Genomic DNA, 19,858 nt, shown 5'->3' on the forward strand with positions numbered 1-19,858 from the left:
ATTGTTGCTAATAATATAGACCAAAGCCAGAAGGACGTCTAGCGACTGATGAGCACAAAGGCAAAAGTAAAGTACAGTGCTGTACAACACATTCAATTAGAACATGGAATGTAACAGTTATGAACCAAGGTAAACTGAAAATTATAAAGGAAGAAATATAACAACTAAACATTGCCGTGCTTGGTATTAGTGAGCTAAAATGGACTGGAATGCAACATTTCCAGTCAGATAACTACAAATTGTTCTACTCTGGACATAACAAACTCAGAAGAAATGGGGTGGCTTCACTACTGAGGTGAGATAGAGGACAGGCATTTAGGGGCTACACTGTAAAGGCTGACCAAGTAATATTGATGAGACTTATAGGGAAACCTGTTAACATAACCCTCCCTCAAGTCTGTGCTCCTAATTATATGCTGGAGATGAAGTCAGAAGCTCATGCCAATATCCAAGGAGAATTTGATCACACTTCAAAACAAAGCATGCTGATAATTATAGGTGATTGGAATGCAAAAGTAGGAAATGAGGGGTCAGAAATGAAGCAGGAAATTGGCTTGTGGATTTCTGTGAATCCAGCAACTTGTCCATTGCAAACACATGGTTCAAACAGCTGAACAGAAGACTATATATGGACATCACCAGATGGTAAATACAGAAATAAAAAAGACTATGTAATTGGAAGCAGGAGATGGAGAAGGTGTATTCTCTCCACTAAAACAAGAACAGAAGCAGATTGAGGCACTGACCACCAACTGTTAATATCAAACAGAATAAAGCTGAAGAAGAGCATGAAAATAATTATACTTTCAAAATATGATGTAAATAACATTCATGATGGATTTGAAGTCCACATAAAAAACAGATGGTTTAACTTGATTGACTGACTACCAGAAGAAGTGTGGACTAAAACTAGAAATATTATTAGGGAAGATGAGAATAAACAATGCTGGAAAGAAAAATCAAGATGGATGAAGGAAAAAACACTGAAAATTGTTAAAGACAGGCAAGAGGCAAAAGTAAAAAGGTGGCAAAAGCAGGGCGAGAACCCTGAATACAGTTTTTCAACCACTGTCATGTAGAGGTAAAGGGAACTAGTATAATAGTTAATGTGAGAAGATAGAACAATAAAGAAGGAAAAACAAGTGACCAGAATATTAAAAAAATAAAACGAAATTCAAATAAATAGTAAGGCTGAACATCTACCACTGAAGCACATATTCTGACCAGGAGAAATTAAAGGGAAGGTGGAAAAAGTATATTGAAAAATATGTACAGAAAAGAGAAAAGTAGAACATTGTTTTGAAGAAGATTCTTGTGAGAAAGAATCTGTAATTCTAGAAAGTGAAGTGAAAACTTCCCTGAAAGTATTGGGAAGAAATAAATTACCAGTTAAATGGGATACCAATAGAATTATTTCAAGCTACAGAGACTGAATCTGTCAAGATCCTAACAAGAATATGTCAGTAAATATGGAAAATAAAACAATGGCCTACAGACTGGAAATGGTCAGTATACATCCCAATTTTTAAGAAAGGAGATGACTAGGAATACAGTAACTATAGGACCATTACCCTAATTTCCCCACACAAATAAAGTGATGCTCAAGGTCATGCAGCAAAGGCTTCTATCATATGTAGAACAAGTACTCCCAGATGAAGGTTAGTCTGTGTTTTATAGACTATATAGTAAAGCCTTTGTGTGAATCATGAAAAGCTGTGGTTTCTCTGAAAGAAATGGGTGTGATTCAGCACTTACTTGTTCTGATGCATAACCTCTGGTTGTGGGCAGGAAGCCACTGTGAGGACAGAATATGGAGAGACAGAATGGTTTCCTGTATTAGCAGAAAAGGGCACATTTTATCTCCCTATTTTATAAGTATGTACTAGAACATGTATAAAAAACTGGGCTAGACTCAGAGGAAGAAGGAGTAAAAATTGGTGGAAGAAATATCATTAACTTAAGATATGCAGGTGAGCATCTTACTGGCTGAAAGCAGCAATGGTTTGAAATGACTTCTGATGAATTGAAAGGAGAACGTGCCAAAGCAGGACTGTATTTGAACTTTAAGACAAAAATCATGATTACAGAAGAAATACATAACTTTAACATAGACTGTGCAGATATTGAAATTTTTGAAGATTTCACTTATTTTGGTTTAGTCATCAATTCAAGTGGAGATAGCACCCAAGAAATCAAGAGAAGGCCGAGACTTGGAAGGGCAGCAATGAAAGAATTAGGAAAGATCACAGATGTATCATTAGAGACCAAGGTTAAGATCATCCACACCCTCATATTCTAAATTACTATGTGTGGATGAGAAAGCTGGACAATGAAGAAGGCTGATAGGGGAAAAAGATGACTCATTTGAAATATGGTGTTGGAGGAGAGCTCTATGGATACCCTGAACCACTAGAAAGATAAACAAGTAGGTCCTTGAGCAAATTAAGCCTGAAATATTGCTGGAGGCAAAAATAGCAAAACTGAAGCTGTTCTATTTTTCTCATATCATGAGAAGGCAGGATTCTTTGGAAAAGACAATAATTCTGGAAGAAAAATAGAAGGTGGCAGGAGAAGAGGGAAAACCACATATGAGATGGATTGACTTCATAAAAGAAGCCATAGGCATGAGTCCTCAAAGCTGAGCAAGGCTACTGAGGATAGGACATTGTGGATATCATATATTCATGTGGTAACCAGGATTTGGAGCCGACTCAGTGCCATATGGCATATGGTGGTGTGCGCGTGCACACACAGGTACATACATCTCTGCCTTCTTTTGTTTATTGTTTGCATGGGAAATCTTTTTCCATTTGTTTACTTTCAACCCGCTCATAGCTCGCTGCCCCACCCTCCTATAGCTCTCTGCCACTTGTAGATTGATCATGACATTATGGTAGCCCAGCTAATTTGTATATTCCTCTTATTATATTAGACTAGAGGCCCAGTGCACGAAATTTGTGCACTGGGGGGTGGGGTTCCCTCAGCCCAGCCTGCCCCTCTCCCAGTCTGAGAGCCCTCAGTGGATGTCCTACTGACGGCCACAGTCTGGCAGCAGAGGCTCGGAGCAGGCGTCCCGTGTGTGTGTATGTGTCTGTGTCTGCGTCTGCTCCTGCCCCCAGCCACACCACGTAGGCTCGGAACAGTTGCCCAGTGTGTGTGTGTGTGTGTGTGTGTGTGTGTGTGTGTGTCTCCCCATTGGGGGCCTGCCCCCAGCTGCATTGGAGGCTCAGAGCAGTCGCCCTGTGTGTGTGTGTGTCTGCTGGCGGCCTGCCCCCAGCCACACCATGGAAGCTTGGAGCAGGCACCCCTCTGTGTTGATCTCTCAGGCTCCTGGCCTCCACTGCGTGTTGTTTTCTCCCTTGAGCTGTGGCCAGGGTGGGGTGCTGCCTGCAGACCGCACTTTCCTGCTCCCGGATCGCCGAGGAGACCCAGGGGCAGGCCCTGCTGGGTGCTGCCTGCAGACCACGCTTTCCTGCTCGCGGATCGCCACGGGTGACCTGGGACCAGGCCCTGCTGGGTGCTGCCTGTTGGGGGCTGCCTGAGGGCCGCACTTTCCTGCTCTCGGATCGCCACAGTGACCCAGAAGCAGGCCCTCCTGGGTGCTGCCTGCGGGTGGCACTTTCCTGCTCGCGGATCGCCATGGCTACCCGGGGAGCAGGCCCTACTGGGGGCTGCCTGCTGGCCGCACTTTCCTGCTCGCGTATCACAATGGCGACCAGGGAACAGGCCTTGCTTGGTGCAGCCTGCGGGCCGCACTTTCCTGCTCTCGGATTGCCACGGCGACCCAGGAGCAGGCCCCTCTGGGTGCTGCCTGTGGGCAGCGCTTTCCTGCTCGCGGATCGCCGCGGCAACCTGGGTGCAGGCCCTGCTGGGGGCTGCCTGTGGGCAGTGCTTTTCTGCTCACGGATCGCCACTTGTAGATCGTCATGGCAACCCAGGAGCAGGCCCTCCTGGGAGGCCCAGATGGCAGTGGGCGGGTAGCGATGGCTGCTATCCCGCCCTGCCGCCCCGGGTCACACAGGGGAAGCCAGGATGGCTGCGGGTGGGCAGCGGATCGCGCTGTTCCGCCCCGCATGCAGAATGCAATTTTTTTTAAAAAAATATATTTTATTGTTTTTTTACAGAGAAGAAGGGAGAGGGATAGAGAGTTAGAAACATCGATGGGAGAGAAACATCGATCAGCTGCCTCCTGCACACCCCCCACTGGGGATGTGCCCGCAACCAAGGTACATGCCCTTGACCAGAATCAAACCCGGGACCCTTTAGTCCGCAGGCCGAGGCTCTATCCACTGAGCCAAACCGGTCAGGGCCAGTATGCAAATTTAACGGCCATCTTTGTTGAGTTAAATTGCATACTCTTCTGATTGTCTGATGAGCATAGCAAAGGTACGGTCAATTAGCATCTTTGTCTTTTATTAGTGTAGATATTTTAAACTGATACCAACTTATCAGTAACTTTAGTCCTTTACAGTTCGCCTCCCCATCTTTGTTATTTATGTAACAAATGACATATTATATATCATGTCATTCCCAGCCGTTCCCGGTTGTTCTGCTATTAGGGCCAATTTTATTATATAGGATTGACATAGACTTATATTTTCTATTTCTTGTCTTTTAATTTCTGTAAAAGAACAAACAGTGGAGTTATAAAGTAAAATTATAATACTACTTTTTTTTTATTATTATTTTTTAATCTTTAAATTCTTTTAGTTAAGGGATTATAAATGTGCCCTCATTCCCCCCCATTAATCCCCATCCTCCCCCCCCCCCACTCATATTCTCATCCCCCTGTTGTCCATGTCCATTGGTTTGGTTTATATTCATGCATACAAGTCCTTTGGTTGATCTCTTGCCCTTACCCCCACCCTCCCCTACTTTCCCTCTGGGGATTAATAGTCTGATTGCTGTTTCTCTGTCTTTGGATCTGTCCCTGTTCATCAGTCTATGTTGTTATAATTATAATACTACTTTTTTAATACTTGTCCATGTATTTACCTTTACTGTAGAACTTTATATTTTTTCATATGGTTTTAAGTTGCTACCTAACACTTTTTCAACTTGGACTCCCTTTAAAATTTCTTGTAAAGCAGATCTACTGGTAATGAACTTCCTCAGAATTTTTTTTGAATCTGAAGACTTAATTTTATATTCATTTTTGAAGTAGATAGGATGTTTTTCTGGATATAATGTTCTCAGTGGACATCTGCACTTTAAATATATCATCCCTGTGTTTTGGCTTGCAAGGTTTCTGCAGAGAAATCTACTGATAATCTTATTGAGGAATCTGTATATATGTCAGTCACTTTTTTTTGCTGCCTCTAATCTTTCTTTGCCTTTTATTATCATGTTCCTTGATTGAGATTCTTGAATTCAGATATTCATGTCTTCCCTTAAATTTCGGAGTTTGGGCCATTATTTCTTCAAATAAGATCTCTTCCCCTTTCTTTATTTTTCCTCCTTTTGGACTTCCTTAGTACATACTTTTGATAATTTTCCCTGAGTCCTTTAGGCTCTGTTCACTTTTCCTTATTTAAAATTTTTGCTCTTTTGTATTTTCAAATAACTTGTTTTCAAGTTTGCCAATTCATTCTTTTCAATTTGAGTCAGCTTTTGACTTTCTTTAGTGAATTTTTCAATTCAGTTATTCCTTGTACCTCTACTGGGATGTGTGTGTGTGTTTTTTCTGCTTTTATTGGAGATTTATTTTGTTGTTGATCTTACATATTACATGGTATAAATTTAAGGTGTGCAACATGTTGATTTGATACATTTATATACAGGATGGGGCAAAAGTAGGTCTACAGTTGTGAGTGGGTAATTTTGTGTATTCATAACTGTAAACCTATATTTGCCCCACCCTGTATTGCAGTATGTAGTTTTGGCTAACGCCTTTACCCTGCCACATAATTATCATGTGTGTGTGTGGTAAGAACATTTAAAATGTAGTGTCTTAGCAATTTTGAAGTATATAATACAATATTGTTGACTATAATTACTATGATGTACATAGATTTCCAGAACTTACTCATTTCCTAGATGCAAGTTTGTACACTTTAACATCTCTCCAGTTCCCCCACATCCCAGCCCCTAGTAACAAACATTCTACTCTCTGTTTCTGAGTCTACATTTTTATATTCCACATACAATATTTGTCTTTCTATGTCTGGCTTATCTTACTAAACATAATGCCCTCCAAAGTCCATCCATGTTATAGAAAATGGCAGGATTTCCTTTTTTATTGTGACTGAGTATTTCTCTCTCTTTCTCTCTCTCTCTCTCTCTCTCTCTCTCTCTCTCTCTCTCTCTCTCTCTCTCTCTCTGTGTGTGTGTGTGTATCACATCTTCATTCATCTGTTGATGTACACACTTAGGTTGATAACACATCTGGCTGTTGTGAATAATGTTGCAATAAACATGGGAGTGCAGGTATCTTTGTGATAGCATGTTCTTCTTTCTTTTGGGTGTATACCCAGGAGTGGGATTTCTGGTTCATATTCAACATTTTTCTTAGTATTTGGTTTCCTTCAGTTTGATTATGATATGCCTAAGTGTAGATTTTTTGGGGGTATTTTTTTTGCTTTGTGTTCTTTGAGCTTCCTGGATCTATGGTTTGGTGTCTTTATCATTTATTTACTTTGGAAATTTATCATTCATTAGTACTTCATTTTTTCTTCTTCTGGTATTCCTATTATGCATATGTTACAACTATTACAATTGTCTTACAATTCTTGGATATTCTGTTTCATTACTTTTTCTTTTATTTTTCTCTTTGCATTTTAGTTTGGGAAGTTTGTTTCTGTATCTTGATGATTTTGGATTTAAAAACTTCTTTCCAGTTCATTGGGAGTGTATTTAAATACAATTTATTTTTTGTGTATTTTTTTGTATATCATGTTATCTTGCTAGATTTTTAATTATTTTTATAATTCTGATTAAAATGTAAAAACATGGAACTACAACTTCGGAGGTCATAATTTACAACAAATGACATTTTGGTCAAGCATACAGTCTTAGACTAGTTGAAGAATGAAGGTGAGCTTATACAATTATAGTTGAATTCTGTTTTATGTATATTATTTGTAATTATTTTTTCTTAATATGACATTTTAGGGATGAAGTATATCTAACTTTTAAAATGAAAAATATTTGAATATTTCAACTTTATTTTTAATAACTTTTTTTTAGGAGCTGTGGTCTTGAAGAACCTTGAAATTAAAGAAAATGCCCTGGTAGGTTTTGACTGTAAGAAATTTGTTAGTGCATTTATAGACTTTTTCCTGATTTACTTTATCACTTTAAATCATTTAATTTTGATAAAATTTTTTGAAAATAAGTTTTGTAAAATGTGAATTTTGCAAAATGAATTCTTACTCTCCTTAAAAGCACAAACTGAGTGTGTAATTTTCTCCATATAAAAATACTCCTAATGTTTCTTTTTATATGATGTTATTTTTAAAAACACTTATTTCTTAAAGTATAATTGATATAAAATGTTATTAGTTTCTGTATGTTTTCATTTTCCCAGTCATCTTCAGTATTTTATACCATTTTAATCATTTTTTACTATAGAATTGAGTGGCATTAATTACATTTACAGTGCTGTGCAACCATGACCAGTATGTGTTTCTAGAAGTTTGTCATTATGCCAAAGGGAACTCTGTAACCATAAAAGATACAACTTTCTAGACTTCCCTGTAGACCCTGGTAACCTCTAATGTATTTTCTATTAATTTGCCTATTTCAGTTATCTCATATAAATGGAATTAAGCTATTTTGTCATTTTTCTGTCTGGCTTGTTTTACTCATTGTAATTCCTTCAAGGTTTATCCACGTTGTAGCATGTTTCAGAACATCTTTCCTTTTTATGGCTTAGTAATATTCTATATGTATATGCCACATTTTGTTTATTCATCTGTTGATGGACACTTGGATTGTTTCTGTCTTTTGGCTTTTATGAACAATGCTGGTATAAATATTGACATACACATATCTATAAATTTAAATAAGCATTGAAGATAAAGGGAAGGTGTAAGTTAACTTTAAACCCTTTAAATAATTCTAGGAAGAAAAAAGTAGTCACCTGTTGTGTACTAATATTTTACATCTTTTTTTTTTTTTTTTGTAGAGTCAACTGGATGTACCATTTAAAATTAAAGTTGGTTATATAGGTAAGCTGTGTTTGTTTGAACGTTCCCCTTGCTGGACATGCAACCAGAATAATATGCTTGGTATCCTTATTATGTGATATTTTTAATGTTTTTGAGCATTAATTGTAAGTAATCATGTGTTTTTATCTAGATGGAGCTTAATCATATGACAAAAATATTGTATGGCCCATCTATATTTTGTCTAATATGTATGAAATTATATGCCTTATTAGATGTTAAAAATGAGTTAATTGAGAGCTAAGGTGTTACTTTAGCTAAGGTTATATGCTTTCTAAAGCATATAACTCCTCAGTTTTTTAGGTTTCTGACTAGTTATATTTGCTTTCTATAAAGTGACTGAGCTTGTAATCTTTTTTAATGTCTTGCAGAAAATAGGCTGACAGTAAATGTAGTTTAAATGAATTTTTTTTTTTTTAATGTAGGTAACCTTAATCTTAAAATTCCATGGAAAAACCTTTATACTCAACCAGTTGTAGCTGTACTGGAAAACATTTATTTACTCATAGTGCCTTCTTCTAGTAAGTCAAATTTTAAACATTATAATTTAAATTACTCTTTTTTTGTAGATGGAAAATCTTTATATTTTATTATTGTATTCAAAATATTTTGGGGGATTTTTTTGTGATTTTTAAAAATATATGTATTTGGTGCTAGGTAATTGAATTAAATTGGTTTTCGCACTAAATTTTTGTATGCCTGGAATTATTGATTATTTTCTTGTATGTTTTTTGGAATGAGTACATTTAAATTTAAGGTAATTAAGATTCTCCCTTTATATGCTTCCTTTAGTAATAAAATATGATTCTTTAAAAGAAGAAAAGCAGCTTTTGGAAGCAAAGCAGCAGGAACTAAAAAGAATAGAAGAAGCCAAACAAAAAGTAGCTAATCAAGGTAAATAAAATAAAGAATAATTGAAATAAGAAATGGAGAAAAGACCAAAATATTGATCACATTTGAATATTATTTTTCTTTGGAAGCACTGAGGTTACTTAACAAATATGAGAGAATCTTATTATATGGGGCATTTTAATGCATTTAATTTGTTCTATCATGTTTATAAAAATTTTTATCTATTAGACATTTATCTTAGGGAAAATAATATACCTAGCTTATAAGGGAAAGGTTAGTTTTTAACTGGAATATTTAATTGGATCAAGTGTGTTTTCTTACCTTTCTAGCCTTTTCCTTTTTATTCTCCTTATATCAGGTCACCTTTTGGATATGCTGAGTCCCTTTATATATTTACTAGAGGCCTGGTGCATGAAATTTGTGCACAGGTACGGTCCCTAGGCCTGGCCTGCAATCAGGGCCGTCTTCCCCAGCTGCCCGCAGCCAGCCCCACCCCCCTCCGTCACCCGCTCCCGGTTTCCCGTTCACTATTGGGTGATCCATGGGGGGAAGGGACCAAGAAGTTGGCTGTTCCCACCCTTTCGCGGGCCCCACCCCTGCCACGGGTGGCCATCAGGTGATTGGAGCCTGCCGGCTGGGGAAAAGGACCAAGAGATGGTCAGTGCACCTCATAGTGACTTGTCCAGTGGTTGCTCTGCCATTAGGGTTAGTTTGCATATTAACCTTTTATTATATAGGATACTTTCCCAAATCTGTTTATTTATCTTCTGGCTTCACATCCTTTCCAATTCAACCTAGACCAAATGGTCCATTACTTCAACTCCTTCTTTTGTTGTCAGAAGAGATGTCCTGCAGAAATCTAATTCCTTTCTACTTGTGCTGCATGCAGCATCATCAGCTATTTTTACTCAGACTCTAACTTCTCCCTCTAGTGAATCTTTCTTCTTAACATGGAGATATACTCTAGCCTTTCTTAGCTTCTAAAAGAAAGTCATTTTCCTAACCTAGTCATGTGTTTATCTTCTCTATCCTTCATTTAAAAGTTAAGCATCTTAAAAGTAAGGTAGATATATACTGATTTCACTATCCTTGCCATACATTAATTTTTTAGAATAAAAAATATAACCCAATATTAACTTTTTACCTGTTGACAAACAGGTAAAAAATATAAAGGAGATTTAATGCAATTCCTGGGAACACTTTTTGTAATTATTTTTTCTTCTCTGTCACAGTTCTTTCATATCTTGTGTGGTCATTCATACCTGCTTATTTTCTGGGTTGTTTTTTTTTTTTTTTTAAATGGTAACATCTTAATGGGGATGAAATGGTATCATGTAGTGTAGATTTGCACTTCCCTAAAAATTAGTATTTGAGCATCCATTTATGTGCTTACTGGCCATTTCTATATCTTTGGAGAAATGTCTATTCAGGTATTTTCCCATTTTTTAATTGTGTTTTTTTGGGGAAGGGTTTTTTTGTGGTCAGAGTTCTCTGCGTATTCTGAATATTAATCGCTTATTAGATATGTGATTTGCAAATTTTATTCCTTTCTGTAGGTAGCATCTTTATTCTGTTGATAGTCTACAAGGCCCCAAATTTTAAAGTTTTTATGAAGTTCATTTTGTCTGCTTTTCTTCTGTTGCCTGTGCCTTTGTTATCATATATAAGAAATTACGATCAAATCCAGTTTCCTATGTTTTCTTATAAGAGTTTTATAGTTTTAGATCTTACAGTTAAATCTTTGATTTTTTAGAGTTCATTTTTATATTTTGTTAGATAAAGGTCCAACTTCATTCTCTTGCGTGTGAATATCTGGATATACAGTTTTTCAACAGTATTTCTTAAAAATACTATTCTTTCCCATTGAGTAGTCTTGGCACTCTTTTAAAAAAATTATTTGAGGGTATGTGAAGATTTATTTCTGGGATTTTTATTTATTCATTGGTCAATATCACCCTGTTTTGATTACTATACTTTTGTTATAAGTTTTGCAATTAGGAAGTGTGATTCTTTCAGCTTTGTTCTTCCTTTTCAAGATTTTTTTGATTATTTGAGATTCCATATGATTTTACGATGGTTTTTTTTTTTCTGTGCAAAAAATGTCATTGATATTTTGATACGGATTGCTTTGAATCTATAGAGTCCTTTGGGCAATATTGATGTGTTAACAATATCAAATCTTCCGGTCCATGGATATGGATGAGATGTCCTTCCACTTACTTATGTCTTTTAAATTGTTTCCTAAGTATTTTATTTTTTTGATGCTATTATAAAGGGAATTATATTTGTAATTTACTTTCAGATTGTCTATTGATTGGAAATAGATATGCAATTGTTTGTGCTGGCTTTGTACCTTCCTACTTTGCTGAATTAGTTTATTAGTTCTAACAATTTTTGTGTGTGGAGTTATATAGGGTTTTCTTTATGTAAGATAATGTTATCTGTGAACAGAGATAATGTTATTTTTTTCCTTTCCAATTTGTATGCCTTTAATTTATTTTCCCTTGACTAATTACTCTGACTAGAATTCCCATACTATGTTGAATGGAAGTGGCAAAAGTGGGCATCCTTACCTTTTCCCTGAACTTAGAGGTAAAGCTTTCAGACTTTCACTATTGAGTATGATGTGAGTTTTCACCTGTGATCTTTATTATGTTAAATTAGTTTCCTTTTATAGCTAGTTTATTGAGTGTTTTTATTATGAAAGGGTATTGACGTTTGTCAAATGTTTTTTCTTAATCAGTTGAGATGATCATTTGTTTTTTTCTTTTATTTTGTTGATATGGTATATTAAATTGATTGATTTTCATAAATAGAGCCATCCTTCCATTGCAGGAATAAATTGTATTAAATCATGGTGTGCAATCCTTATAAGGGCTTTTATTTTTTATTTGTTAACATATTGTTGAAGATTTTTCTGTCAGTATTCATTAGGGATATTGATCTGTAGTTTTTTGTGGTATGTTTGTCTTGCTTGTGTGTCAGATTAATGCTGATCTCATATTGAGTTTGGAAATACTCCTTTCTCTTCAGTTTTTTGGTAGAGTTTGAAGTGGATTGATGTTCTCTTTTAAATGTTTGGTAGAGTTCACAAGTGAAGCCATGAGGTCCAGAGCTTTCTTTTGTCAAGAGATTTTTGATTACTGATTTGATCTTCTATGAATCATCTGACTATTCAGATTTTCCGTTTCTTTGTAATTTTGCCTTGGTAGATTTTGTTTTTCTAGGAATTTGTCCATTTCATCTGGTATTACAGTTTGTTAGTAAAAATTTTTCATAGTACTATCTTATAATCATTCTTTTTATTTCTGTAGAATAAATAGAATAAGTAGTAATGTTCCCACTTTCACTTGTGACTTAAGTAATTTCAGTCTTAATCTCTTTTTTTCTTACCTATTTATATTTTTTTTTTTTAGGAAAAGAGATAGCTTTTATTGGCATTTTTAAGTGGAGGAAATAGGGGTAGTAACTAGTGGTTATTAAAGGCATATTAAAAAATTAGGAACCTCAATTTTTTATTCTTTCTGTTCCCCTGAAAAATATTGAAACTGGAGATAGCAAATAGGTTTTAGAAAAAGAAACACCTGATGAACTTCCTTCATCATGGCTGTAAAGGAGAGAGGGTAATATCTTGTATCTTCTTACTTTGTATTCATCAGGAGAATCGTATTCAACTATTTTATACACCTAACCACAGACAACTTATGATGTTATCTCTCATTTTAAGGGAGATTCCATCTTTGCTGCTTCCTCTAGCTTTTTTTTGTATAAGCCTGTTATAATTCTTACTTAATAATCTTCATTGTTGTCCATATCTTTATGTACTCAGGTATAATTAACAGAGAGAAGTTTATAAAATTTAATGCCAATAAATTTTGCAAGGTTGGCTTTAGTTTCACTGAACAAGAAACTAGTTTGAAAACTGTACTTAGTTGCCTTTGAAAATCTTGGTATGGAAGATTTTTGAAAAGCAAATCTACAAATATAGATTTTTTTCTTTAACAAGGTAGCATTTGCATTACCTCAATATGTGGACATTTATAGAATATATTTTTCATTCAAGTTTAAAAAGGAATATTTGCAATTCTAGAAAAACTCCTGGTGGAGAAACAAGACACTTTTACAGAAAAATTAATTACTCAGATCATAAAAAATCTTCAAGTGAAAATTTCCAACATCCATATTCGTTATGAAGATGATGTAAGTATTTTAACAAATGAATCTTGTTTTTATATTTATATATATTCCACTGTTTAAGGAAACCTGCTCTGTAGTAGCCCATCTATTAGATGCTGGGAAGTGAAGGAATAGGGCTGAAAATGACATAATCTTTCTTTTCTGTAACTATAGTTGTAATTTGCAGTCCTTCCTGCCTAGGTTACAATTCCCTAAAGTGTTCAAACATCAGATAATGAAGGAAAATGCCTATCTTAGTACCTGTGATAGGTGGGATTATGAATTTAGCTATTATATGGTTTTAAGAGACTTTAAATTATACGATATTTATTTCCTGGAAAGAGCACTGGTCTAGGAATCAGTAGAGCAAGATTTAACTAACTGATCTCAAATAGATCATGTATTCGCTCTAAAACACATAATGATTAGCTTCTCATAGTACTATTATGAGGGTCAATCATTTTTTGTAAGCTTTTTTTGATAAAGTGTAAAACATTATGCAGATGTATTATTTTAGAACACTAATGCATTGATGCTTAATATTTTAATTAATATGTATCAGGAAAAAATATAGAAATAAAAGTTGTTCCTGAAAGTATTAAATGTTTTTGAATGTTTGAAATTGCATTCTGTAATGTAAATTTTGTTCAACTACTAAAAATCTGAGAAAAATGTACTGTGTTTCCTCTTTAGATCACAAATCAAGAAAACCCACTGTCATTTGGTATTTCTCTTCAAAATCTCAGCATGCAGGTACTTTGTTTAAAAATAAATTTAACCATATTTAATTGTGTAGTTAAACTACAAATTGCTATTCATTTATGCAAGCATTAGAAATAGATGTCTATATAGAATTAGTACCTATAATACATGGATTGGATTGGAACTGAGGATAGGTAATTTCAAATTTGAAAAAATGGTTGATAAACAAATTCAAGTTAAAATACGAGGGCCTATTATTATTTGCTAATTATTGATATTTGATACTTGTTTTAAGCTTAAAATCCATCACTTGTTTTTTAAATATATTTTTTATTGATTTCAGAGAGGAAGAGATGGAGAGAGAGAGAAACATCAATGATGAGAGAGAATCATTGATCGGCTGCCTCTTGCATGCCCCACACTGGAGATCGAGCCTACAAGCTGAGCATGTGCCCTGATCAGGAATTAAGCCATGAGCTCCAGGTTCATAGGTTGACGCTCAGTGCTCAACCACTGAGCCATGTTGGCCAGGCCAATTTCTGAGAAACTTTTGGAAACTTTGATAAGTCATGAAAAGTACAAAGAAACAAGCCATCGTGTTCTCATCATTATTTATAATGTGGAATACTGATAAAAACTCTCAGCAAAGTGGGAATAGAGGGATCATACCTCAACATAATAAAAGCCTTAAATGACAGACCTACAGCCAATATCATACTCAGTGGGCAAAAACTAAAACCATTTCCCCTAAGAAAAGGAACTGGATAGGGATGCCCATTTTCACCACTCCAGAACGGAGTGGTGAAAATGGGCATCCCTATCCAGTTCCTTTTTCTTAGGGGAAATGCTAGCCATAGCAATCAGATAAGAAGAAGAAATAAAAGGCACCCAAATTGGAAAAGAAGAAGTAAAACTGTCATTATTTGCAGATGACATGACATTGTACATAGAAAACCCTAAAGACTCCGTAAAAAAAAACCTACTAGACTTAATAAATGAATTCGGCAATGTAGTAGGATACAAAATTAACACCCAGAAGTCTATGGCATTTTTTTATACACCAATAATGAACTCAAAGAAAGAGAAACTAAAAAAAAAAATCTTTACCTAAAGATACAAATTATGAACAAATACGCATCTATCAACAAGTGAATCTAAGAATCAAGTGAATAAATAATCTGATGAACAGAATGAACTGGTGATTATAATAGAATCAGGGACATAGAAAGGGAATGGACTGACTATTCTTGGGGGGGGTAAGGGGTATGGGAGATGCGGGAAGAGACTGGACAAAAATCGTGCACCTATGGATGAGGACAGTGGGTGGGGAGTGAGGGCGGAGGGTGGGGTGAGAACTGGGAGGCGGGGAGTTATGGGGGGAAAAAAGAGGAACAAATGTAATAATCTGAACAATAAAGATTTAATTTAAAAAAATAAAATAAAATTACTCCCCCCAAAAATCATACTTACCATTACAATAAAAAAGTTAAGATATCTAGGAATAAACTTAACAAAGGAGGTAAAAGACCTGTACTTGGAAAACTACAAGACATTGAAAAAGAGATAGAGGAAGGCATAACCAAATGGAAGAATATACTGTGTTCATGGATTGGTAGAATCAACATCATTAAAATGTCCACACTACCCTAAGCAATTTATAGATTCAATGCAATCCTCATTGAAATACCAATGGCATATTTCACAGACCTAGAACGAACACTCCAAAAATTTACATAGAATAAAAATAGTAGCCACAGCAATCCTGAGAAAGAAGAACAAAGTTGGAGGGATTACAATACCATATATCAAGCTATATTACAAAGCCACTGTTCTCAAAACTGCCTGGTACTGGTACAAGAACAGATTATATAGACTAATGGAACAGAACAGAGAACTCAGAAATTGACACAAGCTGTTATACTCAATTAATATTTAAAAAAGGAGGCAAGAGCATACAATGGAGTCAAAACAGTCTCTTCAGTAAATGGTGTTGGGAAAATTGAGCAGATACATACAAAAAAATGAAACTAGATCACCAACTTACACATTACACAAAAATAAACTCAAAATGGATAAAGGACTTAAGATGGGAAACCATAAAAATCTTAGAAGAATCCATAGGCAGCAAAATATCAGACAAATGTTATAGCAATAGCTTTACTCCTAGGACAGTGGAAACTAAGGAGAAATTAAACAAATGGGACTACATCAAAATAATCATCTACACAGCAAAAGAAACCATCAACAAAACAGTCCACTGTATGGGAGAACATATTTGTTATCTTTGATAAGGGTTTCATCTCCAAAATTTATAGGGAACGCACACAACTTAACAAAAGGAAGATAATCCAGTCAAAAAATGGGCAAAGGACCTAAATAGACCCCTTATGAAAGAGGACATACAGAAGGCCAAGAGACATGAAAACATGCTCAAAGTCACTAATCATCTGAGAGATCCAAATCAAAATGAGAATGAGATACCATCTCACACCTTTCAAAATGGCCGTCATCAACAAATCAGCAAACAAGTGCTGGCAAGGATGTGGAAAAAAAGGAACCTTCATGTGTTGTTGGTGGGAATGCAGGCTGGTGCACTCACTGTGGAAAACAGTATGGAGTTTCCTCAAAAAGTGAAAAATGAAACTCTCATTTGACTCAGTAATCACACTTCTAGAAATATATCCCAAGAAATCAGAAACACCAGTCAGAAAGTATATATGCCCCCCTATGTTCATGGCAGCACAATTTACAATAGCTAAAATTTGGAAACAGCCTAAGTGCCCATCAGCAGATGAGTGGATTTGAAAAACTATGGTATATCTACACAATGGAATACTACGCCACTATTGAAAAGAAGGAACTTTTACCATTTGCAACAGCATGGATGGACCTGGAGAGCAAAATAAGCCAGTCAGAGAAAGATAAATATTACATGATCTCACTCATATGTGGGATATAATGACCAACATAAACTAATGAACAAAAATAGATCCAGAGACAATGAAACACTGAACAGACCATCCAACCTCAGAGGGAAGGCAGGGGTGGACGGTGCGTGGGGGGGGAGGGGGGTGCTGGGGGAGCAGAGGGAGGGCATGGGGCAGGGGGTAAGAGATCAAGCAAAGGACTTGTATGCATGCATATTAGCATAACCAATGGACATGGACACTGGGGCAGTGGGGGCTCGTTCTAGGGATGGGAGTGGCCAGGGAGGGATCAGTTGGGAAAAAGGAGACATATGTTGCCGGGAGCGGGTCCATCCTTGCTGTTTCAAGGGACCTGGCATATATAGCATACTGTTCTTAATATGTTTGCTCACCTTCTTAGCGCTGTGTGTTTTAACCAAGGTCACCTCTCCGAGAAAGGTTGTTTCCCCAGGTAGGAATTTTTCCCTGAAGTCAGGGAGGGGATGCCTCTCCTAGAAAGGTTGTTTCCCCAGGTAGGAATTTTTCCCTGAAGTTAGGGAGGGAATAAAACCCCTCACCTAAGTGCCAGGCGGGTAATTAATCACTTTAACTATGAACAATCATGCTTAAGCTACATAATCTTTACTCCCTGGAATGGAGATAAGAAACGCCCTAACCTTTGTAATAGAGATTGATAGGATTGGAATCAACTGGTATAAATACTGTTGAAACAAGACAACAGCACACAGAACTTAGGAGACAGAAAGAAGACAGCACCTACACAGAACCTACAAACAGAAGAACTTCGCTGGAGAGAACATGGCAAAAGATCCTGGACTGAACCTGACTACAGAAATTGGCAAGAGAACCTGACTAGAACCTGGTGACTGAACTTGGCTGGAGAACCTGGACAGAACCTGGCTGGAGAACCTAGCGAGGGAACATGGCTACAGAACCTGGCTGGAGAATCTGGAGAACCTGGCTGGAGAACCTAGCAAGAGAACATGGACACAGAACCTGACTGGAGATCCTAACCAGAACTTGGCTAGAGATCCTGGCTAGGCTGCTGATCAACTGAACGCTGTCTCCGTGTCATTCCTACTTCGCCGACTCCGTCCACATCTTTGGGGACCCCTGGACCCGCTGGGGTTGGACCCCGGCAATATGTAATAACTTTAAACAATAAAAATAAATAAAAAAAGATTGCTAGTGGAACATAAAAAATAGACACCAAGGGAGTTAATTTTTATAAAAAAATAAAAGTGGCATACTTTATGTCTAATTTTTCAAATTGAGGAATTTTACAAGTCTAGGAGCACACAGAATTATGAAACATTCGCTTTTAATGGAAAGAAAAATTGGTAAAATTGTCAATTTGTTTAAGTTTTAAATACTTTAAAAGAATAAACTGTTATGAATACAGTTTAAATTCCTTTGTCTTCTACTGCTATGCTTTCCTCTAGCTCCGGAGATAAGCATCCTAAGTTTTTACACTTTTATATAATATAGCAATTAAAATTATATATAGTATTTGGTAGGGTTTGAAAAGCTACATAAATATTTTATGTGATTCTTCTATTAAGTTCCCCTTTTCTCCTCACAATGTGTTTGACATCTATGTTGCCACATGTAATTTATAATTCATTCCATTTAACTGCTGTATTCTTGACATGCTTGCTTTTGTTTTTATTAGTTTTTTTGTGTATGACTTTTTTTTTTTTTAAATAAAAAAAACAACATGGTCTACTCTAAGAAATGCCAAATGAAAAGTTACTCAGTAACGTTGGGTGGGGTAAAATGTCAAATGCTCTGCTGAAAAAAAAGGATGGATAAGGATGGAGAATTAGCTGTTATAATTAGCATTGTGAAGACCATTGGTGATTGTGACAGCAGTGATTTTGACCATCACCTTTGCAGGGCCTTGGAAACTTGTTCCCCAGCCCAGACCTATTCCATTAGAAATTCAGGAATGGGCCCAGCGATCCATGTTTTAAAAAGCCCTCTCTGTGATACTATTGCATAGTAAAGTTTGAGAACCACCGTTCTAATTCATTTAGTTCTGTACCAAAAAAATGAAAACCATCTTTTTAAATAAGCATCTTGATTCTCCTCAGGGGCTTTTTATTGCTTTTATAATAAAGTCCATAGTTTTGCCTTCAAGTCGTTTATAATCCTTTTGTAATCTGATAGCAGGTAAGATATCTGATTTCAACTCTTTTCTTTGTTTTACATTGTGTTTTCAGGCCGTACTGGGCCATTTTACTTCTCTGAACATGTCAGATGTTCGCATATCTTTCTAGAATGAGTAATATTCCCTATTGACCTTAGAGTCAGTAATTTCTATTCATATGTTATATATTAGGTTAGATATCAGTTTCTCCATTTTTAAAAATAATCGTTTGAGGCTTCTACTGTATTTTCCCAGTATTGTATATTTAACCTCTGTAGTGGCACTTACTTGATTGTAATGGTTTCTTTATGTCTTTGCTTTTCGATCAATTATGAGCTCATTGAAAGCAGATACTTGTGGTTCAGTTATTTCTTGAATGTTATGTTTTCAAAGACATTTTCATGGGAAATTGGTGTAGGGAGTAATTGATAGGATTTATCACTCTTCCACATAGCACTTGGAAATGACACATTTATTGCCTTTCTTATTCCAGACAACTGATCAAAACTGGGCTCCATGTTTACATGATGAAACTGAGAAACTATTTCGTAAGGTAAAATAAATACTATTATTTTGTCTACTCATTGAGTTGGCAAAAGAAACTTTTAGAAAAGCTAATGTAATATATAATATGGATTTATGCAAATTGTGTTTACTTGCTTAACTCCATTATATGACTCAATTATTTTAGGCTTCTGAAAATAGCATGTTTATGATCTTTCAAAGAAAATGAGACAAATAATGAACTACTTATTTTTAGTTAATCCGATTGGATAACCTTTTCGCTTATTGGAATGTGAAGTCTCGGATGTTTTATCTTACTAGTTATGATGATTCATTGGTAAGTAACTTTTTAAAAATATGTGTATATACACATTTGTTGATAT

At 35.9% G+C, this 19,858-nt stretch overlaps 1 protein-coding gene across 2 annotated transcripts in view; it reads left to right on the forward strand.

The window, feature by feature from the left end:
- The window catches only part of VPS13A (vacuolar protein sorting 13 homolog A), a 193,649-nt gene that overhangs the window by 22,631 nt on the left and 151,160 nt on the right, over positions 1 to 19,858 (forward strand). For both annotated transcript variants that reach the window (XM_081103070.1, XM_081103071.1), the window contains exons 2-9: positions 7,186 to 7,229; positions 8,126 to 8,168; positions 8,591 to 8,686; positions 8,958 to 9,059; positions 13,108 to 13,217; positions 13,887 to 13,946; positions 19,465 to 19,524; positions 19,732 to 19,812. In XM_081103070.1, the coding sequence (XP_080959196.1) occupies positions 7,186 to 7,229; positions 8,126 to 8,168; positions 8,591 to 8,686; positions 8,958 to 9,059; positions 13,108 to 13,217; positions 13,887 to 13,946; positions 19,465 to 19,524; positions 19,732 to 19,812 (596 nt within the window). The remainder of the gene's footprint in view (positions 1 to 7,185; positions 7,230 to 8,125; positions 8,169 to 8,590; positions 8,687 to 8,957; positions 9,060 to 13,107; positions 13,218 to 13,886; positions 13,947 to 19,464; positions 19,525 to 19,731; positions 19,813 to 19,858) is intronic.

The sequence above is a fragment of the Myotis nattereri genome (genome assembly GCF_964212035.1).
Source record: "Myotis nattereri genome assembly, chromosome: 12".
In the NCBI taxonomy this organism is placed as follows: domain Eukaryota; kingdom Metazoa; phylum Chordata; class Mammalia; order Chiroptera; family Vespertilionidae; genus Myotis; species Myotis nattereri.